General features: G+C 41.9%; 1 protein-coding gene across 1 annotated transcript in view; it reads right to left on the bottom strand.

Annotated features, from left to right (window-relative positions):
- LOC138981225 (uncharacterized) overlaps window positions 1-12,500 on the bottom strand; it is a 37,172-nt gene that overhangs the window by 21,645 nt on the left and 3,027 nt on the right. The window contains exons 4-11 of the mRNA XM_070354070.1: window positions 10,985-11,218; window positions 10,041-10,198; window positions 5,557-5,688; window positions 4,568-4,673; window positions 3,785-3,948; window positions 3,100-3,201; window positions 1,885-1,965; window positions 1,242-1,368 (exon numbers count right to left, since the gene is read on the bottom strand). Coding sequence (XP_070210171.1) covers window positions 1,242-1,368; window positions 1,885-1,965; window positions 3,100-3,201; window positions 3,785-3,948; window positions 4,568-4,673; window positions 5,557-5,688; window positions 10,041-10,198; window positions 10,985-11,218 — 1,104 coding nt within the window. The remainder of the gene's footprint in view (window positions 1-1,241; window positions 1,369-1,884; window positions 1,966-3,099; window positions 3,202-3,784; window positions 3,949-4,567; window positions 4,674-5,556; window positions 5,689-10,040; window positions 10,199-10,984; window positions 11,219-12,500) is intronic.

Raw genomic sequence — 12,500 nt, 5'->3', positions numbered from 1 at the left:
CTGAAGTTAATGTACACCAAATATGAAGTAATTGGATCTTCAGGTGCAGAAGCAATAAGCATTTTAATGGGTTGGTTTTTGTGTGTGAGATCACCCTGTACAATGTACGGATGCGGATGGGTGTTACAATTAAGTACTCGAATGGCATCCTAGATATCTGTCGAAAACTATCATTATTTTCCTATATGCAAGAGACAAAAATGTATCTAAATTCGCGAAGACGCAAATCTAACTATATTTCTTATGATTTCCTTAAAACCAATCTACATGCTTATAAAAATGTTTTTATTCAAAATTACTTTGCCCTTACAAGCGTTTAACTTGGCATCTGCCACGAATACCCTTTCGGTGTCAAAGATTTATTTTACAAGGGTCACGTGACAGCAATCAAACGAGACTGCCCCAGACATCGGCCTGATAAACACATGAGGTTCAGATTATAATCGACGAAAATAACACGATATTATTTTAAAGTAGGTACAGAAATGTTGCAGTATTCTTTTTGCACACAAATAAAAAAAATCTGTTTTTCGTTTGTAAAGGCGGTCCCTAATTTAGCCCGAAGTCGACTTCGCGAAGACTGACCCAAAACTCAGTGCTAAAACTCCGTGCCGCCAGCTTCGCGAAGACTGACCCAAAACTCAGTGCTAAAACTCCGTGCGGCCAGCTTCGCGAAGACTGACCCAAAACTCAGTGCTAAAACTCCGTGCGGACAGCTTCGCGAAGACTGACCCAAAACTCAGTGCTAAAACTCCGTGCGGCCAGCTTCGCGAAGACTGACCCAAAACTCAGTGCTAAAACTCCGTGCGGCCAGCTTCGCGAAGACTGACCCAAAACTCAGTGCTAAAACTCCGTGCGGCCAGCTTCGCGAAGACTGACCCAAAACTCAGTGCTAAAACTCCGTGCGGCCAGCTTCGCGAAGACTGACCCAAAACTCAGTGCTAAAACTCCGCGCGGCCAGCTTCGCGAAGACTGACCCAAAACTCAGTGCTAAAACTCCGTGCGGCCAGCTTCGCGAAGACTGACCCAAAACTCAGTGCTAAAACTCCGTGCGGCCAGCTTCGCGAAGACTGACCCAAAACTCAGTGCTAAAACTCCGTGCGGCCAGCTTCGCGAAACATACTTCGCGTAGCCGACTTCGCCCAATTAATGACTGGCTTAACTGCGGGCTTCAATATCTAAGCACACGTGCACATGTATGCGTACAACTTTGAAACCTCGTAGGCATGATCGCAACTTACGGGAAATGGAGAATCTGAGTGTTTTGCGCTGTGTCCCCTTGTAACACTGACTGATGTCCACTTCGTGCATGTAGTACTTGGTGTTGAAGTAGAAGATGTTGAACTCGTACGACTGTGATGCAACGTCCTGGAAAGTGCAACAGATGTCGTACAGAATACTGGGCAAGATTGTAGAGATATTAAGCAGCTAATTGTCTGGCAACTAACCAGGCAAGTATGTATGGTAAAATTGGTTACTGCGCAGCAAGAAAACACAAACAAACCACTGCAGACAAAAAAGATGGGTGGCGCCGTACTGTATGGCAGCTCGCCCGGATTTCCATGACATTACAATCATTACCTCTAGGACGTGTGATGAATACACGCAAGTGCGTATTTAACATAATTTGTTTATTGTCAATATCAAAGTCACTGACGACGTCAATGAAAATGTTGATGCTTATGATGATGAAGACGACTACGACGACGACGGAGATAATGATGATGATGATGATGATGATGATGTTGCTGCTGCTGCTGCTGCCGCTGCTGCTGATAATGATGCGGATTATTCATCCAGGAAGAAATCGTTAGTCTCTTGTTATAATTATACCTTATTTTCTATCACAATTGTACATGAAATATGAGTTGCTTTGTGTCTTACCCCATGCAGAAAAAGATTGAAGCGAACAGGTAGTCGATACTTGGTAGCTGTGGCATAGTCGTTCCACGATTCGTGGTCTTCCTGAAAATAGCAAACGTCACACCACATCTTGAAAACTAATCAATCCCAGACAAATACAACTGCAGCAGGGCTAAGAACAAAGTATTTGCATTAATGCTTATTATATATAATACCCATACATGTTTTAATAAAACACTGCTTAAACCAAGTATTTGCCTTTCAAGGACCTCAGATAGCTTGACGTATGTGCACTTACTGTCAGCACTATTGTCGTAGTTTTTCGCAGTTTGTCGCAAAAAAACTGCTGTCGCAGATTGCTGCTAAATCAGCCTGCCTTGTCACGAAAGATGCGACATATGCAACAAGTGTTCAACCCTGCTGTAAAATGGGTACCTCTTTATGTTCTGATCAAACTGCTCAGATGTCACTGCTGTTCATACTGATACTCAGTGCATCATCTCAAAATTGCCGGTGCGAACATGTACATTATTGTGAATAAGGTGAAAATCATGTAACCCAAATTATTGTCAACTGTTACTCTATTTCAGGCTCTTATTCTTCAAGTAGAGCCAGCAATTTGCACCGATATAACCTGCAAAACTGTGTGCACTGGTGTATAGGGAGTTGAGTAACATGCCTTTTAAGTGTGTATTTAAACACTTGTAATGTTGTTCCGAAGAAGTCTCCACAGGCGAACACTTGACTTCAGCATTGTCGTGCTGCTGTCGTGATAAACACGACTTCCACAATGCGTTTCCGGTACGCTTTTTGCTGTCATTGCAAAATAAATAGGGTCAAGGGAAACAACCGCTGCATATTGCCTTTGAATTGCAGCAAGAAGATTGCCTCCCCTGGAGACTATTTGCTGTCAAGGTTGGTCTAATTTTTATACCTTGTATATTATAACTTTTCATTTAATCTTTTTAACTAAATTCTTCCGGAAGTCCCGGTGTTCCTATACATGGCTGGTTTCCATGTTCAGCTGTGGGCTTCCAGAATTGCAAATGTTCAAACATCTTATTTTTCTCCTTAGTAGTCTGTAGCTGTGTTCGCGTGCTGCAAATCCCATGTGCAGTCGTTTTCGTTTGTACGGCTTGGCTTTGACGTGTGAGGCCGTTTTGTCACCCGTGATTGAGGCAGCCATACTTCGGTTTTCGAGAGGACTGGCCGAAATCACGTGTTCTGGATACTTACAGCAGCGAAGTACCATTCCAATGTGACGTTTTGCCCCTCATATCCCTGTGCTGTGTTGGTCACCCCGACCCATCTGTCACATGGTATGCCACGTGCGTCTTGCTGAAACAGATTAATAACTGGGTGTAGTAATAGTTTGAAGCAAACGAAACCCCGACTATACGGACATATATAAATAGACAGACGCTGACGCTGACAGACAAGAGTTTGGTCGGAGCTGACACCAAAGAGGGTAAGCACCCAGGCGGCCTAGGTTCGATTCCCGGTATTGGATTTTTTTTTTAATTCACAAACGGATTCCCAAAAGAAAGCCTTTCAGGGTCAGGTTAAGGAAAGGGACACAGCAAAAATATGTTTGCCAATACTTTAGTCTTGACCTATAAACAGTATTGACTATAAAATGGTACATAAATCAACATGGTTATTTTAGTCATGATTGTAAGCAGATTACCCTCTTTGCTGTCCCCAGAGACTGTACAGTACAGTACACACGTCTATACAGAGTCTGCAGACAATCCTCGGACAGCGTTAAATATTTCCTTTGGCTAGTAACATTTCAGAGGCACTAGCCAAAGGCTAGTGAAGCATATGTAAAACTTTCAGGGCTGCATTGACACGAACAAGCGACTTCCATCCTCAAATAAATAAATAATTCAAATAAGGGTGGCTGTAAGGGCAGACTCACGGTTCCCGCATACTGGTAGTGGACGGTCTTGTCCATAAAGAACTCTCTGGGCGTCTTCATGCGGATCTGTTGGCCGTTGACCTGCTTGGTGAATGCCATGGCCCCCGACGTTAAAGGCCCCAGGTTGCAGCTACCCGCAGAGTTGTCAATCATGTAACCCACACCTAGGATTATTATCAACGTAATCGTTGTCATTATCGTCAACACTGAGGTCGAAGTCGTTGTTGTAGTTATCTTTGTCGTTGTCATCACTGACGTAGTCATCGTCATAATCATCGCCGTGATCGCATCATCATCATCATCGTTAACGTTGTCAATTTCATCATCATGACCATCATCATCATCATCATCATCACTATTATCATCATGATCACCACCACCACCACCACTACCACAAGCAACACGTGGATCGTCCAAAGCTCACCATGCAGTGACGTGCACTGTTAGATCTACAGTATACGTACATATTATACATAACGCATGTACATAGATGCCTTATACCCGCACTTCAATTACAGCAAACCATTTACTTTCGTTTTAAATGCTACACAAAACTGAGGAAAAAAACTCGACACATACACACACACACACACACACACACGCACGCACGCACACACGCACGCACGCACGCACGCACTCACGTACGTACACACCCACACACACAAACACACGCACACACACACACACACACACACACACACACACACACACACACACACACACACACACACACACAAACAAACACACATATTCAATTGTTCACTAAGGAAAATATGTTCAGACCTGTATTGTAATCATTGAGTTCTGTGTACTGGTTTATGCCAGTCAAGTCCGTGACATCCATCTTGAAGTTGTACATGGAGTACTTGGTGTCATTGTCATAAGCCTCCTGCACGTGCAACGTAACAATTGACCAAGGTTATACGAGGTGAAAAGAGTGGGTGGCGAAGAAAGGCACACACAATGTTATTGTTATCCGGGGTTTTCGTTGGTGTTGGAGGATCTGAAAAGTATGTGTCTGTACGAAAAGCTTCAGTTTAGAGAGAGAGAGAGAGAGAACGAACGAACGAACGAACGAACGAACGAACGAACCAACTTTATTTTTCGAGGGTAATGGAGTAGATACAGCAAAGATCTTTTTTCATCCAGCCCTCGCCCAAGAGGGAATTAACTAAGCAGCGCATAATATTAAAGCAGAAGAAGAAGCAAAGCAAAAACATAAAAACATGGTTATTAAATCAGACAAAGAGAGAAAAAAAATGTTCATAGCATACATGCCAACATGGTCATTGGTAATGGTATACATTAAAACACACACTTTGACACACATTAAAACACACACTTTGAGAGAGAGAGAGAGACAGAGACAGAGACAGAGAGAGAGAGAGAGAGAGAGAGAGAGAGAGAGACAGAGACAGAGACAGAGAGAGAGAGAGAGAGAGATACGGAGACACGGAGAGACAAAGAGAAAGAGAGAGAGAGAGAGAGAGAGAGAGAGAGAGAGATACGGAGACACGGAGAGACAAAGAGAGAGAGAGAGAGAGAGAGAGAGAGAGAGAGAGAGAGAGCGAGAGAGAGAGAGAGAGAGAGAGAGAGAGAGAGAGAGAGAGAGAGATGGGGGTTGGGGGGGGGGGGACAGACAGAGCAGACAGAAACAAACAGAGAGACAGCAAGAAATGCAGTCATAAAGACGGATAGACAGACGGACAGTCATACAGATACCGAAATACAGGATAAAATCTTACTGAGCATAAATATACTCGTATTCTCACCTCCATATAGGTAAACTGTACCCCAAAAGGATCGTTGATCTCCCCCACAAAGAAGAAACTGTCCGGAACAGTTGGGAAAGGTTTGGGCGGCGCAAGCAGACTTCGTTCGGGGCAGTAGATTCCATTGGGAACCTGCACAGAGTCAGTTTTGACCTCCCCTTCAAACTTCAAGAATAAGTACGTTAGGACCTTTTAAAACGAAATAATATGTATGTGTGCACAATATTTGTTGCAAAAATGATCTAAAAAATTTAAAAAAATAAAAAAATAAAAATTGACACCTCCTTTAAAACTTCAAAAATAAGTACACTAGGACCTTTTAAAACGAAATGTACAAATAAATAAATGCATCTATGCATCTCCACACGTTAAGGGGGGGGGGGGGGTCATTCTGGGCTAGCCCATAATGACCTCCCGGTCAAAATCAGCTAGCCCAGAATGACCCCCCCCGTTCAAAACCGACTAGGCCAGTCAGTTTTGACCTCCCCTTCAAACTTCAAGAATAAGTACTTTAGGACCTTTTAAAACGAAATATATGTATATGTGCACACTATTTTTTGAAAAAAATGATTTTTTTTTAAATAAAAAAAAATCGGGGAAAAAAAAGTGTCGACGCTTCCTTTTAAACTTCAAGAATAAATACACTAGGACCTTTTAAAACGAAATGTACGCATATATGTATGCATTTATGCATCCCCACAAGTTTGGGGGGGGGGGAGTCATTCTGGGCTAGCCCAGAATGACCTCCCGGTCAAAATCAGCTAGCCCAGAATGACACCCCCGGTTAAAACTGACTAGGCCAGTCAGTTTTGACCTCCTCTTCAAACTTCAAGAATAAGTACTTTAGGACCTTTTAAAACGAAATATATGTATATGTGCACAGTATTTGTTGGATTTTTTTTTTTTAAATCGAATTTTTTTTTTGAAAAAAACTAACTTAAAAAAAAAAAAAGTATTTTTTTTTCGACGCTTCCCTTCAAACTTCAAGAATAAATACACTAGAACCTTTTAAAACGAAATATACGCATATATATGTATGCATCTATGCATCCCCACAAGTTTGGGGGGGGGGGCAGAATGACCTCCCGGGCAAAATCAGCTAGCCCAGAATGACCCCCCCCCCTGGTCAAAACTGACTAGGCCAGTCAATTTTGACCTCCCCTTCAAACTTCAAGAATAAGTACTTTAGGACCTTTTAAAACAAATTATATGTATATGTGCATAGTATTTGTTGGAAAAATGAATTTTTTTTTAAATCGAAAAAAAAATCGAAAAAAACTTTAATTTTTTTTTCTTTTTCGACGCTTCCCTTCAAACTTCAAGAATAAATACACTAGGACCTTTTAAAACGAAATGTACGCATATATGTATGCATCTATGCATCCCCACAAGTTGGGGGGGTGGGGCAGTCATTCTGGGCTACACACAAAATCAGCTAGCCCAGAATGCCCCCCCACTTCAAACTTCAAGAATAAGTACTTTAGGACGTTTTAAAACGAAATATATGTATATGTGCACACTATTTGTTGGAAAAAGGATTTTTTTAAAAATCGGAAAACAAAATTAAAATTACTGTAAAAAAAATATTAAAATAAAAGTTTCGACGCTCCCCTTCAAACTTCAAGAATAAATACACTAGGACCTTTTAAAACGAAATGTACGCTTATTTGTATGCATCTATGCATCCCCACAAGTTTGGGGGGGGGGGGGCAGTCATTCTGGGCAAGCTGATTTTGACCGGGATGCATAGATGCATACACATATGCGTACATTTTGTTTTAAAAGGTCCTAGTGTATTTATTCTTGAAGTTTGAAGGGAAGTGTCGAAACTTTTTATAATTTATTTTTATTTTTTTAAAGTAATTTTTTTTTTTCTAGGCTAGCTGATTTTGACCGGGAGGTCATTCTGGGCTTGCCCAGAATGACTGCCCCCCCCAAAAAAACTTGTGGGGATGCATAGATGCATACATATATGTGTATATTTCGTTTTAAAAGGTCCTAGTGTATTTATTCTTGAAGTTTGAAGGGAAGTGTCGAAACGTTTTATAATTTATTTTTTATTTTTTAAAGTAATTTTTTTTGGATTTTATTTTCGGTTTTGTTAAAAATAATTTTTCCAACATATACTGTGCACATTTACATATATTTCGTTTTAAAAGGTCCTAAAGTACTTATTCTTGAAGTTTGAAGGGGAGGTCAAAACTGACTGGCCTAGTCAGTTTTGACCGGGGGGTCATTCTGGGCTAGCTGATTTTGACCGGGAGGTCATTCTGGGCTAGCCCAGAATGACTACCCCCCCAAAAAAACTTGTGGGGATGCATAGATGCATACATATATGTGTACATTTCGTTTTAAAAGGTCCTAGTGTATTTATTCTTGAAGTTTGAAGGGAAGTGTCGATACTTTTAATTTTTTTAATTTTTTTTTTTTAAGTAGTTTTTTTCCGATTTTTTTTCCGATTTAAAAAAAAATCATTTTTCCAACAAATACTGTGCACATATACATATATTTCGTTTTAAAAGGTCTTAAAGTACTTATTCTCGAAGTTTGAAGGGGAGGTCAAAACTGACGGGCTTAGTCAGTTTTGACCGGGGGGTTGGTTGGTTTTTGGGGTTTAATGTCCCTTCAGCAGATGCTTGCTGCTATTCGAGACCGTTGACCGGGGGGTCATTCTGGGCTAGCTAAATTTTGACCGGGAGGTCATTCTGGGCTAGCCCAGAATGACTGCCCCCCAAAAAACTTGTTGGGATGCATAGATGCATACATATATGTGTACATTTCGTTTTAAAAGGTCCTAATGTATTTATTCTTGAAGTTTGAAGGGAAGCGTCGAAACTTTTTTCAAAATTTTTTGTTAAGGGAGTTTGTTTCGATTTTTTTTCTCTCGAAGTTTTAAAAAATAATTTTTCCAACAAATACTGTGCAGATATACATATATTTTGTTTTGAAAGGTCCTAAAGTACTTATTCTTGAAGTTTGAAGGGGAGGTCAAAACTGACTGGCCTAGTCAGTTTTGACCAGGGGGGGGGGGGGGGTCATTCTGGGCTAGCTGATTTTTACCGGGAGGTCATTCTGGGCTAGCCCAGAATGACTGCCCCCCCAAAAAACTTGTGGGGATGCATAGATGCATACATATATGTGTACATTTCGTTTTAAAAGGTCCTAGTGTATTTATTCTTGAAGTTTGAAGGGAAGCGTCGAAACTTTTTTATTTTTATTTTATTTTTGTAAAGTAAGTTTTTTTGATATTTTTTTTTGATTTTTAGAAAAATCATTTTTCCAACAAAAACTGTGCACATATACATATATTTCGTTTTAAAAGGTCCTAAAGTACTTATTCTTGAAGTTTGAAGGGGAGGTCAAAACTGACTGGCCTAGTCAGTTTTGACCGGGGGGTCATTCTGGGCTAGCTGATTTTGTTGGGAGGTCATTCTGGGCTAGCCCAGGATGACTGCCCCCGCCCCCCCCCCCCAAACTTGTGCGGATGGATTGATGCATACATATATGTGTACATTTCGTTTTAAAATGTCCTAGTGTATTCATTCTTGAAGTTTGAAGGAAAGTGTCAAAAAATTTTTTTTTTTTTTTAAATTAGTAAGTTTTGTTCCATTTAAAAAAAAATCATTTTTCCAACAAATAATGTGCACATATACATATATTTCGTTTTAAAAGGTCCTAAAGTACTTATTCTTGAAGTTTGAGGGGGAGGTCAACACTGACTGGCCTAGTCAGTTTTGACCGGGGGGGGGGGGGGGTCATTCTGGTCTAGCTGATTTTGACCCCCCCCCCCCAACCTGGGGAGATGCATAGATGCATACATACATGCGTATGTTTTGTTTTAAGAGGTCCTAGTGTACTTATTCTTGAAGTTTGAAGGGAAGCGTCGAAACTTTTTTATTTTTTATTTTTTTTAAAGTTAAGGGTTTTTGTTTTGTTTGTTGTAATATCATTTTTCTAACTAATATTGTCCACATTTACATTCATTTCGGTTTAAAAAGTCTTAAAGTACTTATTCTTGAAGTTTGAAGGGGGGGGGGGGGTCAAAACTGACTGGCCTAGTCAGTTTTGACCGGGGGGTCATTCTAGCCCAGAATGACCTCCCCCACCCCTCAAACCTTAGATATATGTAGTTATATACATATATGCATAAATATTGTTTCCCGGTCAAACTGGGCTGCTTCAAAATAGGCTGCTACACCTGTAAGATATGTGTCGTAAGGTTTGAGTGCCAAGTTTAGTTCCTATACACCCTTTGACCTGTTTCACACACACACACACACACACACACAGACACACACACACACACACGCACGCACGCACGCACGCACACACACACACGCACACACGAACACACGAACACACCCACACACACACATACACCCACACCCCCCTCCACACACACAGACACACACACACACACACACACACACACACACACACACACACACACACACACACACATAATGACATCACGACTCACAGACCTCTAAGTCGGTAAGGTTGACAGTCTGAGTGAAATCGAAGAAATCGTAGACGTGGCTGAAAGGTTTGACACTGTTGTCCGGCAACACCTGTTTGCCCACTGCGGTCATCCGAATTGGAGTGGTCACCATGCCCACCTGCATGTCCCAATTGGCTTTCTCTGAAACCAATGAATAATGCATTCATTGCCTGGAACTGAAGAATATTTGTACTCGAATGGATACCGAAATTCAACTGCCTGGCCGCATCCTTTAAAAAAAAAAGAAGAGATATTTGCTGAATTAATTTTGCAGGTTGACATTGATATCAGTTATATAATCCATTAAAACATATACTCTGCACAGCAAGCAGCGAGGTGGGGCAGTTTTGGTCTGGATAGTATTACGAAGTGTGCTGTTATTCCGTGTAACAGCCCTGACGCATCTATCGTATGTAGCGATGATAGAGAGGAGACACTGGCAGGAGTGTTACCCGTCCTCAGCGAAACCACTTGTCGTGAGAAAAAAATGCGTTACAACTTAAAAGCATCTCATCAAGTCTTGTTGAGACCGTTCCTTCGTACTTCTAAAAATCAGGGCAGGATCTAGAGAGGGGGTATGGGAAGGGGGGGGGGGTCAGGGTTCTGGAAGCCTCCCCCTTACCCGGCATCTCATCAAGTCGTGTTGGGACAGATCTTTCGCACTTCTAATTAAGTCAGGACAGGATCTAGGGAGAATGGGGGATGGGGGTGGGGGGTCTTGGGTCGTGGAAGCCCCTCCCCCTTTACCCGGCAAATGTAACTTTTGTTTCCTCAAAGAGAGACCCAAAGTACCCCTTTCAAAACTGAGCTAATGTTCAACAGCATCTAGGGGGCAAGGTTCAGCCCCTGTACCCCTGTCTCTCATAAACTAGGCCTATTCCTGTAAATAATCTAGAAACGATCGAGTCAATTTAGCAATGCACTCACGTGAGAAGTACCAGACGACGTGGGCCGTAGCGTTGATGGAGGGCAGGTACTGGCAGGAGTGCCACTCGTCCACAACGATACCACGCACGTCACTCGTCCCGTTGTAGCTCTCGTTGGCGTTGCTGAAGTGGAGGGCGCCGGAGGGAGAGTACATCTGAGAGTTGAAGCCCGCCATCTTAAAGCCGAAGACGAACTTGTCCTCGCTCAGCAACAGAATTCCCGTCTTGCATTTACCTGTGATCAGTATATGTTTATATATATATACACACACCTAGACAAGACACACACCTAGACAAGACACACACCTAAACAAGACACACACCTAGACAAGACACATACCTAGACAAGACACACACCTAGACAAGACACACACCTAGACAAGACACACACCTAGACAAGACACACACCTAGACAAGACACACACCTAGACAAGACACACACCTAGACAAGACACACACCTAGACAAGACACACACCTAGACAAGACACACACCTAGACAAGACACACACCTAGACAAGACACATACCTAGACATGACACATACCTAGACAAGACACATACCTAGACAAGACACATACCTAGACATGACACATACATAGACAAGACACATACCTAGACAAGACACATACATAGACAAGACACATACCTAGACAAGACACATACATAGACATGACACATACCTAGACAAGACACATACCTAGACATGACACATACCTAGACAAGACACATACCTAGACAAGACACATACCTAGACAAGACACACACCTAGACAAGACACACACCTAGACAAGACACACACCTAGACAAGACACACACCTAGACAAGACACACACCTAGACAAGACACACACCTAGACAAGACACACACCTAGACAAGACACACACCTAGACAAGACACACACCTAGACAAGACACATACCTAGACAAGACACACACCTAGACAAGACACATACATAGACAAGACACACACCTAGACAAGACACATACATAGACAAGACACACACCTAGACAAGACACATACCTAGACAAGACACATACCTAGACAAGACACACACCTAGACAAGACACATACCTAGACAAGACACACACCTAGACAAGACACATACATAGACAAGACACATACCTAGACAAGACACACACCTAGACAAGACACATACATAGACAAGACACACACCTAGACAAGACACATACATAGACAATACGGTGGGTGGGTTGAAAGGACAGGGGACATGGGGGGAGTTAATAACTGAGGTTGGGGGGAGGGGGGGGAGGGGGGGGGGCAGGTGGGGACGGTGGTCACACTTTGAAATACACTGTTACCAATGACTGCATTAGCCTCCAAGTATACATGGGGTATAATTATAGGCATAAACATACTGTATATAATGTGTTATGAATAAATGGAACAGGGAGTATATCACATTCAAAAATGTTCATACGAAATCAATCAATACATTTATCCTATGGCATCAATGAAAAAAGTGTCTATATAAACACCAATCCTTTGCAAATTTACCA

The sequence above is a fragment of the Littorina saxatilis genome, linkage group LG12 (assembly GCF_037325665.1).
Source record: "Littorina saxatilis isolate snail1 linkage group LG12, US_GU_Lsax_2.0, whole genome shotgun sequence".
NCBI classification, from domain to species: domain Eukaryota; kingdom Metazoa; phylum Mollusca; class Gastropoda; order Littorinimorpha; family Littorinidae; genus Littorina; species Littorina saxatilis.
Note: the sequence above shows the minus strand (reverse complement) of the source record. Positions and strands in the feature narration are given on the sequence as shown.